Source organism: Platalea leucorodia, assembly GCF_965183815.1.
Source record: "Platalea leucorodia genome assembly, chromosome: 2".
NCBI classification, from domain to species: Eukaryota; Metazoa; Chordata; class Aves; order Pelecaniformes; family Threskiornithidae; genus Platalea; species Platalea leucorodia.
In genome coordinates this window covers 110236173-110260536 of record NC_138824.1, presented here as the reverse complement: position 1 = coordinate 110260536, position 24364 = coordinate 110236173, and the positions used below count along the sequence as shown (strand labels likewise).

Here is a 24364-nt window from a genome sequence, read left to right as displayed (position 1 = left end):
AAAGTCTTACTGGAATTACAAGCAGCCTTGTTTGGAATTTTGGTATTGTATCAAGGATATTAAAGAGGTGTAGCAGGAGGGAACACTAACACTATTTCTCTTTCTCTTTTGTATACATGTATGTGTTTTCTTTAGCAGTGAGGGGTTTTTTCCTTATTGATTTTCTTTTGTTTGCTCAAGACCTCTTGACTAATTCTTGTAAAACCGCAGCTAATGGTAAATGGAAATGTCATGACTGCAGGATGTACCACAGCAGGATTTTGCAACTTTGCTTCTTATCCAGTTGTTAGCAGGATGGATCCAGCTCTAGGTTCAGTATTACTCTGTTCTTGCTCTAGACCCTAACCATAGGGCAAATGTTGCTAACAACTTCTTGCCTTGCCTATCAGGTCTGGAAGCTCTTTCACACAGGAAACCTATTCATTTTTGACTCATTCAGCAACACTAAAAACCTAAATGATGCCCTGGCTGACAGGACGAGAAGCTGTTTCATGCCCTTTAAAAAAAAAAAGTTGCAAAAGTATCTCTGTATATTCAAAAAGTTGATCTCGGGATTTTCTCCAGTGACTTTTTACTGATCAATTGAGCTCTTTTGTGCTCTCCTACAAAGGTTTGATTTCACAACCCCACAGGAATAAGGTATTATTTAAATAGGCAATGCTGGTCTGAATCTCTGTTAAGCAGGCATTGTCAACTGTATTAGAAGTAGCTTAATTACATATGGCAATTCTGTGAGGGAGAACATTATGTCCTGCATTACTGTCTCTGAGTGTATGCATATCACTAAGGACCTCCAATGAGATTGCAACTATGTGCTTAGAAGGAAAATATTGAGCCATCACAGCTCCATAATTATAAATTGCAGCCTTTGAAACCTGGTCTTCTTCAGAAACTGTGAAATGCAGCTTAAGCAGTACTATTGTGTTTTGTTAACCTTGTTTTGTCTCATATTTTGATGAGTCACCCAGGTCAATTCAGTCTATGACATTTGTAGTGAAAAGGAAACAAAAGCTTGAGTTGCTTTACCAAAGACAGTCAGCTCTGCCGGATCGCTGTCTCGCTCCCCCACCATGTTGGTTCCAACACAAGTGTACATGCCGGCATCACTTTTTCTTGTATTGGAGATCATCAGCTTCCCACCACGTATCTGTTTCAAAACAAGGAATGTATTTTTAACTTCAGATAAACAAAAGATATCAGAAAAAAGCTGCCTTCTCAGGCAGCAAGTTCCATAACTAAGGCATTTACAAGTTTTGTTTGTAAATACTTGTATAGCTTTAAAATTATAATCCGATATACTTAAATATCTTTAAGCTGTTCTAGAACACATTTTATCCTACTGATGGATTTCAACTGCATTTCAGTTTTTGCTTTGGTTTTCATTAGGTGCTTTACATTTCAAAGATTACATTTCTTGCTGCGTCTTTGGCAATGCAGAGTACTTGTATTTCTTGCATGATGATACGTAAAGCACTCTTGACATCTCTCTCAAGAAAAAGACAATTCTACTTAGTTTTATTTAGTCCATTTTATTTTACTGGTGTCTGAACAGTTTCCTTGTTCACTGATTAAGACAGATTTTCTCTTTTTCTTGATGCAAACAGACTGAATCTAGCCCAAACTGAGAATTCACCTGACTCCCATAAGACTTAACATTTTCCTGGCTACAAAGAGTGCTTATAGAGTGAAAGAGCAGCGTAGCTGAAAGAAATAAAGTAACAAATTTGCAGCTTGTGAAGTCACAGGCAGTGTCAAAAGTTAGACAATGGGGTGCTTCAGAATAAGCTAGGAATACAGCTAAAGAAACTTGAGAGTCAGGGAATGATAACCAGTTCCTTGCCACTCTTCCTTCCTCTACTCTTGAGTAGACCCTAGCAGAGACAGGCTGGCCTGTAAATAGCAATTACTTAAATTGTTTAGCTTGAAATACTTTTTAGGCATCCAACACGACAAACAAGCTTCCTGACAGTAGTTCCATATTGAATAAGGTCAGCACTGAACGAGTTACGTATCATTACATACAACATAAAACTCTATTGAAGGACTATTAACAGTGAAAAGCTAAGCATTTAAAAATTAGGAATGAAATATGTCCCCGCAGCCTTAGTTTATCCCATTTGCTTGCACATACCGTGATATAATTTCTAATCACTTGATAAGTTAGGTATTTCTGCTGGATCCTTTTTCATTCAGTACACAGAATGAACTGTCACAGAATTCAACCAGTGATACTCATTTACTCAATATGTATTCCTATTCAGGAACAATCATACTTTAGAGTGTAACTTCAGCCTTCATTTAGAATACACATCCCAATTACTACACTAAATACAACATCAGCAATATCTTCCTAAGCTGTTGTTTTTTCCCCACGGAGTATTCGTGTACCTCATAGATATGACTGATTTTATCTTTAAAACACCTCTCTGATATTAGGTTTGATATTCTCATTTCACTGAGCTCAGATCTCATTTCAGTGAGCTGAGATCTAGAAAAGGTAAGGCCAAATTGGTCAAAGACATCCACTGAGTCCCCCATCTAACTCAGCACCTTACATGACCAAATCTACAGTTCTAATGGACCTCCGTTACACTGATTATACAAATCAAGCCTCAAGAAGTTCAAGTTGGAGACCCAAACCAGAAGGAACAAACAACCTTCCCCCCCCTCATTTGGGAAAGCTCAGAGAGGCAAACTGACAAGAGCAACGACAAGTCTCTATGGGAAAGGCTATAAAGCTGTCAAATTCTGCTGCACTCAGCTGCGGGGCTTCGATGCAGACCCTGTGTCTATAGACAACCACCGGAGTTGTACTCACACTGATCCGCTCTTCCTTGTCATCAATACGGACTTTATCTTTCTTCCAGAAGATGGTAGGCTCAGGGTGTCCACGAGGTGGCTGGCACTCCAGTATGGCAGGCTCTCCAGCTGCCACCACAACATCTGTAGGGTTTTGGCGGAAGTCATCCCGTAGCACTAATGCAATAAATGAGGGAAAGAGGAAAACAATTACTAGAAGTGATGACATTGTAAGCGGGGGAAAAAAATACATAATATTAAACAAACAAACAAAAAAGTCTCAACCATTATTAGGTGATGACTTTGCATCTTATATTTACTATAAAATATCTCATAAAAGAAGTTGGTGAGGTGCAGCCTTTTGTCCACTGAAGGCAGATTTCACATATGTGTTTTTTTTTTCTCCTTGTTTTTTCTCTAGATAAGAACACTGCTCTGCATTTAAATTAGAAAGACCTGTAGCGTGTATTACTCTTTTTAACCTTGACAAGGTCACTTCCCATCCTTGCAAAAATAGCCTTGGAGGTCTGATGTGGAGTTCTTTTCGTAACAGAAAACAACATACTGAATACCTGGCTTGCCTGGATCTCCAACCTGAGCATAAGCTAGGTAAAGAAGTGACAGATCTGATACCAAATTGCAGAGTTACACTCTGATTAAGGGTAGTGTTGTTGTTGTTGTTGTTGTTCTTGTTGTTGTTATTATTATTATTATTATCATCACCAAATACATGCCAAAGTGGTCACCAGTTCTGAGAGGTGTCAGAGAAATCAAGCTGATGGTAGTGTGCTTCCAGCATATTTATTTCTTCCTTTTATTTTTTTAGTTTTAATATTTCTGCAACTTTGACCAGTGCTGTCCCACAACATTGAAAGGAAAGAGCATTTAAATCACCAAGCTGTTTGAGAACTAAATTAGGCAACGGAGGCCAGCTTTGTATGTAAATCAAGCTTCTATAAAGAAGGATTAGGTCCAACTAGCTGGCTTCAGTGTGTAAAAACGATATCCACTTCATCGTTATTCTTCCATGTGTGTCCTAGTCTCTAGGTTAATTGACATTCTTATAAACATAAAACTGAAAATAGCTCTAGATGAGCTACTGAAATAGAATTTAGGGCATTTCCCCTTCTTGAATTTCAGCTACGTATGGCTTTCATTACAGCTTTAAAACAGTTCTCGCCCTTAATGGAACCAGGGCCCTCTGAGAAATTAGAAAACACGGTATCCTAGTGAAGGGGCAAGTCAGGAAGAGTTCAGCAGAAATTGCTCAGTCTCATTTCATAAGCAGAGATAATTTACTGCTTTCAATGTTAATAAAATGTGCCCCATTTTAACATTTGGAACTGAATATTTTTCTGTTCTGTAATAAGCCAGAAGAAAATATGATTAATACATACAAGAATTGGTCTCTGAATGGGCTGAGGTGAGCAGCCTGTATATATATGGCACTCAAAATGACATGAGGTAACTTTTATTGTTCCCCATTTTGGGATATACAGGTAGATCCCAGAGGAAGGAGGGAGTTAATTGGAAGTTAATTCCTTTCCTAACACAAAAAAGAGTGATCATTTAGGTCTTGCTCTTGAAGCATAAAATACAAGTGACGGGACGCAGTTGGCAACAAATGCAACTCTGGTGAGAACCCATATTCTTCTTAGGTGACACACCCAATTGATACATTTTTTTTCCAACAGGTAACTTAACAAAAGACTCAACCTGAAAATATTCCTCATTAATACAAATAATTTGTACACTTTTGATTCACAATAATCAAATTGACAGAAACAATGTATAGAGCTTCAAGATCAAATGGAAGAAATAATTTATGTAATGCACAACACACGAACAGCACGCTGAAGATCATGGGCTGCTGACTATTTGGCGTTACAACATTTTGCAAAGCCAAGGAAGCTAATACCACAATAATTTCAAGGAAAGAACCAGGAAAAAAAGTCTTACAGAATCACCTATTTTAGGAAGCATCTTCATGTGTCTCTGTGATCACTATGATACACAGGAAGAAAAAGTACTTCTAGGCAATGCTATGCCCTCTTTCATGTAACTGGCAAATGGATAAACATCAACTTCTTCCATTATTGTTACACACAAAATAAATACTATTTTTTATTGGCTTGATTCTTTGCACAATTATAGAACTTCTGGGCAAATCCATTAGTGGAAAATCCCCAGAAAATCAGCAGATCCCACAACATAATGACTTTATACTCCTGACTCCTGGCAGCAATATTAAGGAAAGCATTTTTCTTGAACATTTCACACCACTATATGAAGCTGACAAATACAGTTTCTTGGGGTGATACACAGCAAATTACATTAACTTTCTCTGAATCATCCCAGCAACTGTGTAAGGTTCCAATCAGCCTCAGAATATGAGGCTAAGAGGTGATTTGATTTTATCACATTCCTTTACCCAAGTCTTACTGCAAATCTGGCTTGAATGGAAGACAAAATTGATGCTACGGGGTTTACTTAATCTTGCTCTGTACTTCAGCACATATGTGAGTCTTGAATAGATGTATCTCACTATTTCCATCTAAAGCATTCTGTGTTTTGGAGAAAAACAAAAAACGGCTGGAGAAAAATGAAATAGGGCAAAAATAAAGCAGGGACAGAAAGACAAAGATAAGAGAAAAATGTGTGGAATATAAATTAAAGAGAGAAAACAACTCAGAGAGGAAGAGAAGGAACACTGTAAGTTTAGGGAGAACAAAAACAAAAAGCCAGGTAAAGGAAGGAAAGAATAAAAGCACACAGAAAAACAAGGTAAAGAGCAGATGGCACGGGCTGCCATTCCTGTGATTCAGTGCTTATAATGCAATATAACAGTGACAATACAAAGCACAGACGTTAATCTGATCAGCGCAGCCATCCCAGCACATCTGAACATCACCCCGAGAGAGGAGGAGGAGGGAAGAGGAAGGCTGCGTGCGGAGGAGCCCATGGCGCGAGCTGGCGAGCTCGGCCGTCCCGCTCCAGGGTCACAGAAAGCCACAGAAGAAAGCAGCATCAACTGGAAGTTGAGTTCACACTTATTAGGACGGTAAATGGAAAAGCTGCAGTACAGCTTAGTGCATTCACCATATCTAATAGCACAATCATCTGTGAAAACAGAAAAATGGTTGAGAGCTGCAAGAATATTCCTCAGCCAATTATCCACAATTGCTGGGTACTTCCAAATAACCATCAGTGAGCCTGAGCAGATCACCCTCTCCACACACTGGCAAGAGGCTTTTGTTCACTTGAGAAGCCAGCCCTTCTCAGGGCCTTCTTGGCAGGGCACAAATACTAGCATTTTAAAAATTCAACACAAGTGGCGAAATGTTGCCATCGGGCTCCTCCTCTTCACCCCATGTTCTTATTTTGCTTTATTCTAATTTTAACATAAGGTATGCAGCTCCCTTTACGCTTGCCATGGGTGTTACCCTACATTTCACAAGGGATGCCAAAGAGAAAGATCGCTGACAGCCTGCCTCGTGTGCCCACGCTGGGACCGCAGTGCAGCCAGTCTCCTTGGAGAGCAGCACCCCGGGGGCCGCTGCGCAGCCCCCACGGCAGCGACGGCGATGCGGCGGGGAGCTGCTCCCCTCTGCCAGCCCGAAGGCAGTGCAAACATCCTCACGTTTCCAGAGGCAAAGCCTCGGAAGGGCAAAAGCTTCTGGATGGCTATACCTCGCTGTCTGGAAAGGCGCCGGGGGACCGGAGAGCTGGAAAGGACAGCTAAATCGTACACACAGCCTACAATGGTGCTGTAGACAAAAGTTAATTAAAGTTTGATTGGTCTCTTTGTAGCTCGAACAAGCTGATGCTGCTCAAACAAGATAGATGTCTGCGAGCTGTCACGTCGGTCTTTAAGGCATGCAAAGTCCTGTACGGCCATTTACAGGCACCCGTGAGCGCAATCACGGAAAGCAAGCACATCCAGCAACGGCAGTGCCGAGATAAACACTCGCAGGCCAGGCACCTGCCAGAGTGAGGGGGAAAGAAGAAAAAAGAAGTCCCCGCTACCAAGGCAACTGCTTACCAGCACCTGCCAGCTTAGGCCCAAATCCAGGCCTCGGTCAAACTGATGCTTATAAACTCAGGGAATTACATGGAAAGCGAATTAATTTCCTCGACCGAGGCTCCAGCAATTTGTTTAAAGGAAGAGGAGATAAAGCCACAACGTTTATGGGGTAGGAGGGAAGGTGGCGGGGTCAAAATTATTCTAGGCTAGATATCCATGCCTTAATCCTGCTTTCCACTACGACAGCTTTCAGGCCCTTAGAAAGAAAACATTTTTATAGGATTTACATTTACATGATGATTACAAATAACCATCTGTCTGCTTCCACTTTTTCAATCTGGTCCATGTCCCACGAGCCCCCAGCCTGTGGTCAGAGCAGCTAAGCTGGAAGGAAGAAGTGGATGCCCGTCAGGAGGCTTTGGGATAATTGCATTCTTCTCCCACCAGCACTCGGCTCTCCACCTCCTCCCCCCGGCGTGTACGGTGAACATCTGAGATTACCAGGGATGGGAGGAAGGGAAAGACTATCTTTTTTGCCTTTTTCAATGAATGATAATGTCTTAAAACACAGCTACATCTGTCGTGCTGACTAGAGGGTATAAAGAGTTATCGAGTAAATATTAATGTGCTTCTGTAACTTGGGTCCTGGTAGTTTATCTTCCCCCTCCTATTCTGTTTTGTGCTTATCTCAGGATAATATTATTCTCATATAAAGATTTTACACAGCCACATCGATGGCAGGTTGGTCACCTGCCAAACGCAGGTAGGTCTCCCCTGATCCAACATGCCCCACAGGCATTTTCCTAAATCCTCGTCTCTCCACCACTGCTTTGGCACTTCTCTCCTCCGATACATACTGATATGCACAATCAACATGAATTATTATGTCAAATAACTGCCCAGATGTCATGCAGTGGACAGATTAAAGGATTATTATACTTTAGGTAGCGTATGGTGCAGGGGGGTATTTTAGAACTTGGCTAATGTGTATGATCTACTGGAACAGTCCCTGAGCAAGCTGGCACTACCTGCTGACATGGGGTGACAGAAAAAAAACAAGGGGTCACAGACAACCTTCCTCATGAAGAGTACTACTACACTTTGTTTGAGGATGCTGCGGCCCTACCTCTCTGTTTCAGCAACTGCCTCTGTCACATTTTGTAAGGAGAAAAAAAAAAAAAAAAAAAAAAATTAAAAAAAAGAAATCACAACTTAGGCAATAGCCCCAGGCCAGACTCCCAGGGAGTTCCTCAGCTCCCTCTGTGTGTGCACAGCCTGGGAAAAGCTGCTGTCTTTTTTTAAAGAAAGATGATAAGGAACTACTGTTCTTTTTCCCATCCTTCGCCTATCTCCTCATACAGATATTGCCTAAGAGACATGAATGCTAGCTAATTTACCATGACTTAATGTTCAGACTTTACTTTAAAATGAGGCCCCAAACCCACGAGACTAATTTTCAGAGGTATTAGGTTATTTTCAAAGAGTCCAATAGCTTCAACAATGTTTGATTAGTAGGGTACCTAGAAATCAAAGTGAGGAAGAGAGCAGCAGGGAGATACCTGCATCAAGAAACAAAAGAAGGAGAATCTCCCTCCTTGCAGATTCAGCAACTTTCTTTGGCTTCATCCCTTTTTCTCACTCAGTATTTCATGTGCTTCTGAACTCAGTAACCTACTCAGTACTTACAGTTAAAGGTAGCTCGCTCTTTATTCTCAGGCCTCAGCAAAGACCAAAACATGGAAAAACCACTCCATTCTGACACATCTTCTAAAACTTCTACCAGCTCATACATACAGATGTAGACATTTAGAGAATCTGGACTTTGTGATGAGCATTAATGTCTCAATGTGAAAGCGGAGACCCTTGATTCTAAACACAGAATCTATTAAACCAAGTGAACAGAGAATTACAGTGTTAGAAATCGGGTGCATGAACCAACACTGACAAGTAAGTAGACAGATTCCAAATGGAGTCAGTAGGAGATAGCTGGGTTTTTTTCTCTCCTCTAAATTTCAGTCTGAGATATATCCCAACTAGCTGATTGCACAAAGGTCAGGAAAGAAGATAGGCTTTTTCCTTTCTCATTTACAGCGCACACAACAAGAGTCAGACTTTGAAATCTTTCTTCAACAGTTAACCCAATTAAGGGCACTGCCGACCTATTTTCCCTTCTACACAATTACACAGGTATACAAGTGATAGTTATTGCAGACATTAGCTTATGATTTGTTTCTGATTTTTTAAAGGCTGCTATTTGTGCTGAATTAAGCATATGCAATACAGCTTGAATATATTTACTGAAAAATTGTATAATGTCCTTGCCTTTCTTGTGATTCATTGTACTCACTTGAATGCAACCTGACATGTCCATAATTTTTTCTGAAAAATTTTATTTGACCACTATATAGCATGAAGACCGAAGATTTTTTCTAATTTGGAACATAACATTTTTATTTTTAAGCTTCCTGATTGAAAACAAAGTTCTATCACCTGTCTTCATTGCAATGAAGCCCCAATAACCTTCTCTCTTTTTTAAACGCCCGCCTCCTTCCACCAACAAATTCTGAATGCTGCAGTTAACAGTCAGCAATCTCATTACCCATCTGCCATAAATCTTCAAAAGCATCACTGTGTTTTGACAGTCAAGAAAGGCAAAGGGAAGCAATAAGCATAACCAAGTATTCTTTATGAATGCAAATATCCTGAAGACCACATTTAAGTAATTTCAGAAATCTAAAGCTATACAACATAATAAGTTGAAAAATTTTCTCTAGGATACAGAGCAGATTTCTTTTTTCTTATGCTTAAAGCATAATCAGTCTTGATGAATGCACTGCACAGATTGCTAATGCTAACAAGAGACATGTTACCGAAAGAGTTTTATTTCATTGAAACTAAAAACCCTATTACTTGCTTAAAAGTTCAGAGACTTTCTAGAAGAACTGGTACCACAATTGCAGACAAGGAACTTTGAAAAATGTGCCTGGTCTGTTTTAAGTCTTAAGATTTAACAAGGATCAGACATTTAGCAGTTTACTAGAATAGTTATTTAATGATCCTTTAAACTCAAGTCTGACGTTAGCTTTTATATGCCCTTCACATTTAATGGACTACATATTCAGAAAATCATGGGCAAGTAATTTATTTTTTCCCAACTAATGTGAATATCAGATGTGGAACCAAGCACGGCTTCAAAAAACACCACATCACAACTGATACACTTTCACTGTCACTTTTATGCCAGCAAGAATATGGGACTAGTTTCACCAAAAGCACTAGAGGACTCTTCAAATCACATCAACTATGCTTCTCTCCAGCAATGCAGTAGGGAGGATCGTGTTTGGTAAGGGAGGCAATCCTCCAGAATCCCTTGTAGGCTACTGTCAGAAAAAGGATAGACCGGACTAGACAGACCTTTGCTCTCCTGTAGTACAGCCATTCTTAGGTACTAATAAGCAAAATTTAAAAACAAAGCAAAACAAAACACCCCATCACCCCAAACTAAAAGGAATTAGAAATATATAACCAGTTTTCAAAAGCAATGCCATCCAAAAAACCCCAAATGTTACTGTCAGAGATATACGAATGAAATTCAGGTAGGAGCTTTTCATCGAGTGCTTCAGAAGAACATACAGAAACTGCACTGTACATACAGAGTACAGCACAGAGATTCCCCAGAAAGTACAGGTTTAATTACTAAGTTCAGAAACCACAGTATAACAGCATGCAGGTTTACTGTTGTGAGTACAAAAGTAGCACTGCCAAGTACCTGCAGCTCTATGCTCGACCTAATGAATGCTACCTAGAGTTTCACACAGCACTGAGCAATTGCGTTTTTTCTGTTTCCAGACTGAAGCTGGTTCTCCTGCAACCACTTTAGCTATTTCAGTCACCTGGGTTTACAGTTCGAGCGCAGCCAAAACACCTAAAATGTACATGTGCCCTCAGTAAAACAAAGGAACAGGAACAGATGAGAATCATGAAAACGAATACAAATGAATGAATATTTCTTGTACAAGAAATATATAATGTTATATGCTTCATTTAACCAATATAATACAGACTGCAATCTCCGAGCTCCACTGAAGTGTGAATAGCCTCTAATAAACTTCTTGTGTACACATGCACAACACATACACAACAGCTGGGATGCTTTCCCATCTTGGCAGGGGGTCACTGCCGCATTACTGCTATACTTTAGCCACATTAGGCAAAGCAGCAAACAAAACAGGCTGTTGCCCAACATAGGAATTCTCCTCCTTCCATCCCCCGACCTTCTGCCCTTACCCTGGTCTCTATCAAGCTTTACCTGTTAATTATAAGCTAAAACACATCTATTCAGTTTTTGTGAGCAGAATTTTTTTTGTGAGGGCTTTTGTGTTGTTCCCTTCACAAATCAGGATTGAAAATGAGATTTTTGAGCAGACATAGCAAGGCACGTATTTCTCGGTAAGCTTTCGTAACTCCATTGCAAGGGGACTGTGCCGCCACACTTCATCAGGTACGGAGCATGGGATGTATCCGCTGCTTCTTGAATACCTCACTTCTCATCCTGCAAACTGCCCTCATGTCAATAGGCCATTTGGGGTGCTTGCCAGATGCCATTTAAAGAGGCCTGCTTTATAGGCCTGGCTGGCCTCATGTCCTCTGTCCCATAAACAGGCACGTCATTGCACACAGGCTCAGCAGCGGCATTTCCTGCAGGACCTGGCCCGAGCATGCCTTCTGTAATTGTTAACCTTCTGAAGGACTCAAATGTTTTCACTTTTTTTTAGAATTTGTCCCAGCAAATCGAGACTGAAAACTGGAAATGCATAAAACATGTCTGCACAGCTGTCACTGAGACATGCCCAGTCATTTGAAGCTAGTGGAAAATAAGAGCCATGTGAAGGAAGAACGGTGTACACAGGGAGCGGGAGGGCAGAAGGCTGCAAGTCTCCGGTATGCGTGCTCACGGCTCCAGCCATATTTGGCACCCCCTCTCCAAGAATTTACAGCAAAACCCCACCCACCCCCTAAAACTCCTCTACCACTTATGATTGCATATTCTTGTACTTCAATTATTATTTTACTACTCTGCAATAAATGAAAAAAGCCAGGATGCATGGTCCAAAGACGTTGTTCATTAAAACTCCGACTTTACCGTCGCTGAGGACAGTAAGAACATTTTTTTCTTCCAATGTTCAAGTGCTGGGTTTTTTTGAAGTTTCATCATTGGATTCTTCCTTCATAAAAGGCTCCTTTCAAATTTAACAGCTGACCAAAAATGTTAGATGACATTTTTTCTGGATTATCTTGAACACTGCAAAATAATTGATCCGTCACTTATCATCATATCGTTCTGGATAACGAATTTAAGGTTCCAGAGCTCTAAAGAAAAAGAAGCAACGTGATATGTAGACGCTATATTAAATGCTCTTAGGACAGAGTCATTTGAGTTCTGTCAACGTGCTACCAACTAGGAAATAATCCACAAACAACTAGATAAACCAGTAGTTTTCTACGGTCTAAACATGGAAAGGAAGCCCCTGATTTGTGATTTTATGCAAAACAAAGAAGAGACTAGTGTAATTTGCAGGAAATCTTTTGCAGTTTTGATGTGCTCAAATAGCATAAGGAATTACTTCTACACAATATGAAATATAACTCTCCCACTTATTTTGAAAAGAGAAAAAGAATATAAGAGTTCACATTGCCCTCATTATTATTCACTACGTTGTGCAAGAGGAAAGAAAAAAATTAAAGAAGCAGGAGCAAAGACCAACCGTAATAGCCTGAAGCAACGATTTTTAAAGGGGAGCTTTAGCACCCAGAGGGAGACCAGAACCTGGGTGTCCAGCTCCACCCTCCAGTCACACTATGCTGTGCCTGAAACTCAAAATGACCTTCAGCTGAGTTGTTACACCAGCTCCCAGACATACTGTTGAAAATACAGTAGCATAATGTTTTGAACTGCGGTGAAGGTGGAACAATCCTTTTTTTCTAACTAGTACAACTTTCCCAAAGTGCTATTTCATGTACAACAAATTTTGCATAATAGAAAAATGAACAGTACAATAAAACCAGAAGAACAAAATAAATCCCCCACATGCCACACATCCCTCTCAACCCTTGGTGCCAATTATTCCTCTGGCAGTTCAGTACAAGAGAAAATCAGGGTAACTACGCATCTGCTGATGGCTTTAAAATAAGAGAAAACTGGCAAACAGCACAACTCAAATAATGGTTTACCCCAGACTCTACAGAAGAAACTATCGGAGATGTGCCTGTAAAACAGCCTTTAATGGGTGTGTTACTCAACAGCTGGAGCAGCCCTTCGGATGAAGGGCCCACAGTCCTCTTAAGTATCTGAAAGACCTCTGTTAATCCCACAATTATAATATAAAATCATTTTTACAATCTTCCCTCTTCCTTTGGCTTTTTGTACATAAACTACTAATGTAACAAAGAATTTATTCCAGCACAGGCACATTTAATAACTAAGTACTGAAATAGATACTATTTTAAACAGGAACCTCCTGGCACATTTAAGTCATTCATTTCACTCCTTCTTAGCATGGAGTTTAACTAGACACATAGTACCTGTGTCTGTACCTCCCACAAAAGATTTGTGTACATTTATATAGTTACTGTCATTCTTCAATTGCATTAGAAAACAAGAGGCTATACTGACAAGATAAAGTATTCAAGGACCATACAATAGACAAAGTATAATACTGAAATACGCAGATTAGATTATTAGACTAGACGGAATTGGATGGAGGGAATTTTTAGCCAGCCATAGTATTCAGCTGGGACAGACTTTAGGCCAAGTAGTATAAACATTTTCTTCCACGGCAATTAGGAAAAAAAAAAAAAAAGAGAGAAAAAGAAAAAAAAAAATCTCCTGTTTGGAGGATTTTTAACCCAGATCACTCCACTGACCCAGTTCACAGCCCGGATCCATAAGCAACCGAGGGAATGACAAGCTATTACAAGCACAGGAAATAAGTGGCCAGGAGAGAATAGTACTACTTAAACCAGATTTTCCACCAAGGAAAATGTATTGTTAAACTATGCATTATACTTCCCTATATTTAGAATAAGGAATATGTAAAATACAATAGCTCATATAACCAGTGCATGCTGTGGGATTTCTCTGAGACCAGCAGAACTGGAAACATTCTCTAGTTTGCTTGTGCAGCTTCAATTAAGGCAAATTGAATTAACCTCTCCCTTGAGGAGGACCTCTGTAGCTCTGCTCCTCCTTTTCTGAACAATTCCAGATGTAGGTGCGGAACATTTTCCGTTTCTCTCTGAAGACTTCCACATGCCTGGCTGTGCTGCCACATTGATACAAAGAGGTGAGCTTCTGGGGGAGAAAACATGGGGTGCTAAACAATGCTCCGCCAATAGCTGGTACATGTTTGATTTTACAATTTAATTCTGTTCATCGAGGCCTCCTTCCTTACTTAGCAACAGATGGATCAGCTGGAAACAACTCAGAAGAGATGGAAACACTTCTGCTGAACAAACGGAAGTTTAGTACAATGTGGCTCATAACTACACATGCAGTGGCACTTTGCTTTCTTCCTTTCATATCCAGAATTTATTACCTGCTTAATAGCTCTCCTTTGTGCTTCCTTTTGAGCACCTATTCAATCCAAGGTACTAATTAGACTTCCTTTTCAAATGCCACCAGTACCCTGACTTCTGTTGTAAGGAATCTTCCTTCCAGTGGAAGCCTGCAGGTTCACCTGAGCTTTTTGAAGCTCAGCAATCAGAACTGCCACTCTCGGGGAACACCTTTGGGTCTGGCAGACGCAGGAGTGATAGAATGCCAGCAGATCTAATTGCTGACCAAAGCTCATGATTTTCCTCTCTCAAACAGACATTTGCTAGAATGCTCTTTCCCCCCACAACAGCAGGGTTCAGGAGATCAGCTCCATTTTACTGAAACTCATGAAAGCTTTCGCCCCCCCAGAGGCTTCCCTCACCCCACTAAAAGGCTGTGACATCAACAAAATACATATTGGGTTTCTTAAAATAGGTCACAGGGCTATCCTATGAACAAGAGAGCATTATACTAATTCAGCGCAACTAATACTTTGCTTAAGATTTTAAAATTTGTTTCTTGTTCTTTTCTAACCAGACATCTCAGGGCACTAAGCTACAACCCTCCATACTTTTTCACACAGTTAAACAGAAATGCCAACATTGGAAGATGCAAAGCAGTAAATCCAACGCGTAACTTACTGAGCATAAGCAGTTTAACCCTGCGTTGTTCAGGGCTTGAACGTCTGAATGTACATCTGAACATACAGTGCAGTCAGCGCAGAGCTGTTGCGTGGGAATTTACTTGCAATTTGTGGGCATCCAGAAGCCTGGACCGCAGACACTCAACAGATCACTGTTAGCGTGGGCATGTCAGTAGAGCTGGCAGTTTGGATTCAAATCTCTACCAGTCTTTTTTAAACTAAGAAATCCAAGACATTTATTCATAACCTGCCTTCAGATCCTACTGGCAATGGTAAATCCATTAAACTTTGCTTTCACTGTTCATGATGTTTATAAAAATTGTAGGTGGCATTACAAACCAGTAATACAAAGCTTGGCATTTTTTCTCCTCAGATGTAATAATGAGTTGGATAAGAACAAAGTTGACCCAGGGATTTCAATACAGAAACTTTCATTGGAAACCTGAGCAGTAGTGTGCAAACCCATGTTTTTATGTCAATATAATAATGGCGTTTCTACACCTATTAATAAGTATAGATCTACTGCTGGATTCTTGGTTGATGGGACATCATAAAATGAATTATATTTCTTCTTAAACTATATAATTAACTCTTAATGAACCCTTCCCTTTTCCCAGTAAATTCAATTTTGTCTAATCCTTGGGTTTATGGTAATGTTGAGCTCATTAAAACGTTACTTAAAACTCATTAAAATGCACACTGAGAGGTAACAGCTTCATTACAGTAATATGTTGTAAAAGAAAAAAGAATGCTTTATTATCATTTAATTGTTTCCAAAACTGAATAAATTTGCATAGTGATGAGGTTCACAGGATATTTTCAGTAGTACTCAATAATTAAGCAGTTCAGTAATTAAAAATGCATTTTCTAAAAATAATTTTATGTTCTTGCTTGCTCCCTGTTGTTTTTTTCAATTGGGAGAAGTGTTCATGTTGATACAGTTTATAGAATCAAGCAACAGTGATACCTGCATTGACATTAAAAGATATAACAGTCTAAGGCATCGGCAAACTTCTGTTTCAAAATAATAAGTTAAAATTGCCACCAATATATTTTACAAGTCAGACTTTCTAACAAAGTCATATAATATGCCTCCAATCATTTTTTCAACACCGAGGACAACCAGGAATTATGCAGGGGCCTTTCAAGTGCAAAGCCTTACTATAATTTTCATCATTTATTGTTACTGTATGCTTGCACATGATAGAATACCCGAGCAGAGGTCATCTGGGACCTAGACGTGGCTTTAGAGGACGTCAGAGTAACTATGAATCTGCCCTAACTCACGCTCCGAGGCAGAAGCCCTCAAGCCGGGGTACTGATCATACAGCAGTGTTGTAGCTTCACCCCTGCTTATCTGCTTTTCCTCTTGCCTGCCCTAGCTCTAAGGCAAAAGGACTTCCCTTGCACAGCCCTGCTAGCGGCATGCCATCTTGCGTTTCACTGCCAGCACAAGGTTGAGAGTATCAGTAATAAAATTCTGGCCAAGTATGCGCATCAGGAGTAGGATTTGCCTGCACTATAACAGTGGATATTATTATGGTTAGGTATGTGATCAATAGATTTATACTTAACATATAAGCCTGATCACATTTATTTTAACAATTTCTGTTGGAATAAATTACCGTGCTCGTTTAGAGAAATTCAATATTAAAGGTAAAGGTCCAGGTTTGTTTTCAATATATCTCCTCACAGTAGCAAGTAAAAATGTATTAACAAAACAGTCAAAAGCTAGAGATAAAAGTTACATCTTCTCAGTAACCTCAGCAATAAGCGTGTCTAGTGTCCATTATTTGCCATATGACATTAGCATGGAAGATATTTTGCTAACTTTCATTTTAACTGCCAAAGAAGGGTTACTACAAAAACTGACATACCTTGCCAGGGTATGCAGCCTAGACTCTTAGATGGCAAAAATACAACTTTGAAGCCTTGAGTCATTCAAGGAACTGTCTAAAGTAATACCACTTAAGATTCCTTGAAGTATTAATTTAATACCAATCACTGCTCTTTTCTATGGCTTTCAAATATTATTTCCACTTCTATAAAATAGATACTCTTTTTTTAACATACATGCATTACAATGCACCCAATATGGATTTTTCCAATTCGTTGTGAAAGTTGACTAGCATGCCAAAGAGACAATTAAACTTAAGTATTGATGCAGCAGGTCAGACATGTCTGTGTAAGAGGAACAACAGAGAAAAGTGGTCTCTGCTTTTTCAACCTCTATACCCTTAGTAGGGAATAGCAGACTAGAACAGAAATAATCTAAAGAAAAAAAGTGAAGTACTAACCAGATTTAACATTTTCAGCAGCTGTTGAGTAAATCAACAATTGTTGCCTCCCCAAACAAGCAAAAAAAATCCACTTATATGTAATAGGACAGCATTCTTGTGGTACCAGCCTGGTACAAAATGAAATCGAGCTATCTGGTTTACCATAGTTTTCCTGGGTGAGTCTGGACAATTCACTGATCTCAGTTGCCAGATGTAAATGGCTGATCAGACTTCTTTTGCTCGTTTTTTTGATTATTTAAATAAATCCGTCTCATAGATGTTTACGATCTCCTTTTTGTACTTTGTACAGTTCCCCCCACAGTGGTCCAAATGACAATTCTATAATGCGTGCCTTAACGAAATTTATAAAAATAAATCCAGGGCACTTACTCACTGAGATAGCAGTGCGTAGGCTGAAAATTGCTGTTTAATACGAGTCAGGTCATATTTCTAAATTCGCTTTTGATACTCCTTTAGCAAATTAAACCTTTCTGATGGAGACGTACATTGCTGTTTCTACACTAATTTACATGTGACATTCTCAGCTATTTCAAAAGAAAAAAAATAATGTCTTTTTAGCCAAGTAAACAATCTCTCATTTTATCTTTATTGTACACACTAGCAGATAAGTCAAATCATTTCTCTCAAACACTCAGCAAGATGGCTGGAAATAAATTATTCTGAAAATAAATAATTGGCATAATAAGTATTAATGTTGAAAACCCTCTCCATTGTATTTCCTTGTATTGACTAAGTAAAATTAAATGAGATACTATAAATATAAAATAGTAGAGTAGATGGCACACTGAGAAAAAAAAAAATAATTACCTATTATATTTACTACTTTTTCCCGTACATAAGCACTGTGTAAACTGAACAACCAGCAACAAAGGCTGTAAAAAAAGTAAAAAAATGTACTAAAGTCTCAGTTTTCAATTGCTATATATGGGAGGGATGACTAGTCTATTACATCCAATGTTTAACAGAAATATAGAAGCACAACTAATATTAGTGCAAGATTTGTGAAATCATGGCTGTGCATATCCAAACCTCAAAAGCAGAAACTCTTCTATTATGTTAATTTTATGAACACATAAGCAAACAAAACTGATACCATTTCAATTCAGAGCTGATTTAACAATTTTTAAAAGAGAAACATAGAGAAATAGTGCTTTCTTGCTGCCTGAGTCATTTTGTTCGCTGCATCCCCCTGCTGCTGCAGGGAGAGAGATGCTGCAGTGAGACAAGATACGCTCACCAGCAGGACAGAATGGGAGCTTTAACGCAAGTGATGTGCTGCTGTGAACAGAAGATGCTTGAAGAATTTAAACTAACCATTTTAGATTATTTTTTAACTTGTTGCAAAATAACCACCAGATACAAGCGGTGTTTTGTACTCTCTTGTAGTATGCTATGATGGTCATTTCAAAACGCACCACATCTTTTTCTGTTAAAACACTGCATAATGCATTCTTACGCAGTGCCTCCCTGCTGAAGTTATACTACATGTTGCTGTTTCCAAATGGATGATGGCTTTTAGCCTAATGAATTTATTTCTCAAAAGGACACCTGAATACCTTGCGGGTCACGTAAGGAAAATGGAAGACTTGAATAAGGATTTGAGGCATTTACTTTCATTTTTACACCATGTCAAGATTATAGACACTTGAGTGATACAACCTCCATGCCAGGGAAGAACATTTGTTCAAGAACACTGGAAGTCCTTCCATTGCCTGCTTGGAATTAATCTCAATCATAACGATGGTTTCTAAAGCGGAAATACATAGCCTGACTCAGTTTAAGACTCAGGCTTTCACTGTCTTTACTCAAAGCAAAACCTTGGAAGAGGAAAGCTGAAATAAATGCTCCCATATCCCATTGGAAAACCTGTAAAATAATAATGAAAAAAAAAATCACACACAGCAGAAAGAAAAAAAGAAAAAAAAACAGCAGAAAGAATCACAAACTAGATCTCTTGCTATAAAAAACAAAAACTATTTTTACATTTCTCTTTTCCTAATATTTCTGTGTGATAGTCGTAAAACGAGGTTCATTGGTGAGCGACAATACTTGCCCTCAAATTTTCTTTCAAAACACATGCAAAAATATGAACTGTGTTTTGAAGTTTTTAATTATTACAGCTTATATGTACCTTATTCTATATTTTACGTTTCTTTTATGAGATACCTATTCTTACACCTTAGGAGTTAACTGCCAGTGGTATTTAGCATCATCACTGAAAACATGTATGCTCAAGGCCACACACCAGCTTCACTGGTGTACTCCCTAGCAATATACTGTTTCACAGCTGCTAGAAGCTTATTTATAGACACAGGGACAATTACATCACATTCTAATTAATTCTTTAAATATCTTTATATTCCTGAATAATTATAAACTCTCAAGTTTCCCAAGCTGCACAGTACTAAAGATTTCTATAAAAGCGAGAGTGTCCTCAGCTCAGCCCAAATCATGACAAGAGGGGCTGTCCGTGATCAGAGTACGCTCTAAAAAACGACTGCCCAAGACTTCCTTTCACTTACGAAACACTAAACTGATTTCTGTTGTCTTTACCATCTGTCTAGATTGCTTTTGTTGAGATTTATAGTTATTGCTTCTTTCAGACTTTGTAAAATGGCATATCTGTCAGAGATTTGTTTTAGAAATAGGGAAGGGAAGAGAAAGGCATCAACGTCAAACAAAGGAGAAAGCTAGTCTGGGTATTTTTGCCATTTCTTATTTAAAATACTAAAAATCACCTGTTCAAACTCCCCATCCTCCACCCCCTAATGAGAGTTGTTAGTAAAAAGAAGCAGTCCAGCCCACCCCCTGACGTCTTTAATTGACTTCATAGCGAGTGTTATCAAGAGCTACTCAAGCAGTGCTAATGGTGCCTGCAGATTGCTCACACATGGCATGGCTGGCATTCCTTGGACCTTAAAAGGGCTAATAGGAGAGTGTAATCTCCACCCAGCATGGGAGCAAAGACCACGAGTGATCTGGAAAACAATAAGTAATTAGAAAGTATTCTTCCCCAGATGGAAGGGAGGTGGAAAATGAAGATGAAGCTGGTACCCAACCATGGAGTCTCCTAACTTCACTATTATGGAACAACAGAGTGATATTTCAAAGAGTGTGACATTCAATAATCAAAGGAGTAAGTCCATCACCTAGAAATGTGGGCTTCTAATTTTTATCTGCGATTGAATACTTCACAGAGAGATATACCATGGGGGTTATAGAGAGAGGTAGCTTTTAAGATTTTTTTTCTATCAGCATTTCTCCAATAACTTCAGTAAGACACCTGAACATCATTGTATTTTTGACTACTTTATTTTCAATGGTAAACTGGACTTTGGAAATCTAAAATGTTTTCAAACTTAAGCCTATGAAACACTTCACAAACGCTGAACAAGCCTCACTGACTCCAAGGAAGGCAGAAGAAATATGTAAGTGTTGCTCCACTCCTCCCTAAAATGAAATGGTTCAAATAGTGTTTAAAGGCATGAAGAAATACTACTTGAGAGTCTAGAATAAGAAATGCAATGATGCTCATACATGTTGCAATAGGGAATTTGATGGTTAGTGTAAAAAAACCACTGCATGATTTGAAGCCTCGTAGGGAAATACAGACCAAGTTGGCAGAGGCCCATGCAGTTACCACGTGGAAGGGAGGGATGCAGCCATGAAGATGCTGCAGCATCACGCAACACAACACTTGCACGTAGCCCTGAGGACTGCCACAAAGCAGCCGGGCTACATGCTCCCTAACCTCTCCTGCTCCAGTACATTCCACCCTTCCGACCATATTGTACCTATAGCAACAATGCGTAAGTGGTAACAGAATTAGGGGGGGCAGGATGAGTGTTTGTGTTCTCTGCGCAATGCAGCGGCGCTGATCAGAGGGAGTATCTTGACTGTAGAGAAATATCTTTACATTAATTTTCACTAAGGAAAATGACAGGCATATTTTTATCCCATAGGTATTCCTAAAATATGTTTAATACTTAAAATATTTTTAAAAACAATGTTTAAAAAGTATTTTCAAGAAAGATTAGGAAAAACAGAAAATCAGCTGTGATTTCAACCTGATTGCCCCACTGTGAAGGTAGTGGTTCATGAGTGTTAAAGAGTGCATCTAAATAAAAAGGCAGGAGAGGTGCTGTCACAGATATCTATCTATCTATACATTTAAGGAAAAAAAAGGAAAAAAAAAGGCAATATAATGTTAACCTTTAAGAAAAAGAAACTAAAGACATTGTGGTAATGATGTCTCCATTTAGCGGTAGAGTAGCTGATAGCATACGATTAAGATCAGAACAACGCAGCATTTATATAATACACAGTGATAAAGCTGGACCTCCCTGAATGGAAAATACTGCCTCTGCCTTATTTGAATTGTTGGACATTGTTAATGAAACAGGAAGAATGGGGGGATTTGGTAGATATAACTTAACTTGGTTTGACAAAAGCCTGTGATAAGATCCTTGACAAGAAACTATTAAGGAAAATAAATAACCATAGGGTAAGAGGTAAATTCTTGTTGTGGATTAAAAATTAGCTAAGTGATAGGAAACAAAGAGTAGTAATTAATGGCTTCTTCTCCAAGTAGAGAGAAGTTAAGAGTTGGGTACCTCAGGGATCTGAAACAGGACAGGTGTTCAATACTTGTATTAATGGGTTCAAAGCTGAAATACACTGAAAGTAAGGGAAAATCAGTGAACAACACAAAACTATCTTCCAAAGGATAAATATGTCTGAGATATGCCACAAGGATCCATTCAAACTGGGATACTGATATTGAAACAGCAGGCAACATTTAATTTTATATAAGGATAAAGGTATATACATGTGGGAGGATTATTAAAGGTCACCTCTGTGCTCCAAACAGTTCTGGAATAACAATCTAACTGGAGATAAAGGGTTGAAAAAGTCAGGAAAGATAAAAGCAATGAGGTTCCAGAAATACAGCAATATGGCTTGCAGTCAATTTAGATTATTTCTGAACTCCAAAATAGTATTTTGCAATTGACACCCAAACTTTCAATTGTTTTTTTGTTCAAATACTTGTGCATTGTTTCAGCCTAATCATTATACTATAATAAGCAGAACTTTTCACAGCATTTTATTTGCAGTAAATACAGTTCAACCAGCTGTGTTCATCCTTTCCTCTAGCAGTGCCAAAAGTGTACCATACAATTATCAACATCTGTTAGAAGTGCTTTTCAAATTTGATTCCAAAAACATGTACTTCTGCCTCACCCCTTGAATTCAAATATAAAAAGAATAAAGCACAGCACACATATACCAGCTGCAATTACAGGGCACAGCTACAGAGATGCATTAAGAACTAAGCGTAACACATCCCAATGTATTTACATTAGCCTAATCTAGCTGGCCCAGTCAACTATACAGTCAAGTTGAACGGCATGAATTTTAGTACTCAGTAGCAACTCTGGAGTATTTGCCAGGAGTCCTGGGAGAGTTTACATCACGTTGTTACCATAAACTAAAGCCTCTGTCATGCAGATATACCCAAAAAGGACAGCTGGACTGAGGCCGATTGTTTAAAAATTAGTGTAGACAGTTAATGAAGTTACAGTACCAAATGCACAGAACACATCCAACTAGCAGTGTTAATAACTTGTTTGATTAACATTTCAATTTTATGGCTACTTGGAGTGATGACCAATGCTTAAACGGATCAGATTTTTATCTACCCTCCTCCCAAAATGCATTACAGTCTCCACATTAAATAGCAAGTCATGAAAAAAACAGTACTACTATACTTTAAACCATAATATATGAGTAATTTCTCCATTGCACCTCGTTACAGTCATGTAAGTAACCTTGACAGTACACCTACCCATCCAGCAATCTTAAAATAAGACTTTGGAAAGACTGAGAAGGCGGTGGTGTTAGGTTGGGTGCACTGATCAGATACGGTAACGAAAGATGGAAAGAAAACTGCTTGCCTAAAGGACCCAAGAAAGTTATCTAAAAAAACCAGAGCTCTTCCTAAAGCAATACGGCCAATGCCTTCCAGCCACCTCCTTCACATGGAGCACTGAAGTAAGACTCTGTTTAAATCATATGTGAAAAATGATTTCTTTATAGTTCTTTCCCAAATTCCCCTCCAGAAATTAAAGACCCAGTTATATATTTTTCAATTAAAATAGAAATTCTGCAGTTCTCCATCCATTTAGGTTACCCTAAATTCCTCTGGTATTCCCCTGGTAGCACAGCGCTCACATACGCTCTGCCTTTCCACTGCTCCGTTTGCACCTGTGCCTGATGATGTAACTCCATGCTCCAACCTGAATTGCAGTCTAACCCTACAACTCTTTTTCCCCTCTATAAAATCTGTGTATCCCAAATTCCAGGGAAATGGGCCCAGCCTCACCCTACCGTCAACTTGCATCCTAGGCCGGTACCTGCTTGCCTGTAGCAAACTCATCGGGTTTCCCCAGGAGGTCAAACTGCGGCTGTGCTCTTGCCGTGCTACGTCATCTCCACTTGCTGTTGCCTATGGGGGAGGGTGGACATGCTGAAGAGGAGGCAGCCACAGGGTAGAGATCCAGGTTTGGGCTTACCTGATTCTCGTAGTGCATCCCCAAGGGCTCAGAGTGGATGCTGTGTTGTTCACACAGATACCACAAAGAAGTAGGTAAGAAAGGGGAAGGGAAACGGAGAGAGAACAGGGTGAGAAGAGAAGCAAAGGAGACAAAGATAGACTCCTCAACAGGGTGGGTTCTTCAGCCTTTTCTGAAAAGGCTGATTTAATCAGCAAGTGACTATGTGAAAGTAGAGAAAACCAATCCTGTTTTTGTCTAGGTTCACATCTAAACAGCGTGAATAGTATTTGTGGCACTGGGGTGATCTGGTTACACAAGAATGAAGTATCAGCATGTATGTTTTTACAGAATATTTTTTATTAGTTTAACACATCCCCCTCTTAGTATTTTTTTCTTAATGTTTTAAAAAGTATTGCAATGAAATATTTTAGTACCATTTTTTCGTGTATG

At 39.2% G+C, this 24364-nt stretch overlaps 1 protein-coding gene across 1 annotated transcript in view; it reads right to left on the bottom strand.

The window, feature by feature from the left end:
• The window catches only part of ROBO2 (roundabout guidance receptor 2), a gene marked incomplete at both ends in the record, with an annotated part of 464836 nt that overhangs the window by 144148 nt on the left and 296324 nt on the right, over window positions 1-24364 (bottom strand). The window contains 2 exons of the mRNA XM_082336476.1: window positions 1027-1147; window positions 2819-2976. Coding sequence (XP_082192602.1) covers window positions 1027-1147; window positions 2819-2976 — 279 coding nt within the window. The remainder of the gene's footprint in view (window positions 1-1026; window positions 1148-2818; window positions 2977-24364) is intronic.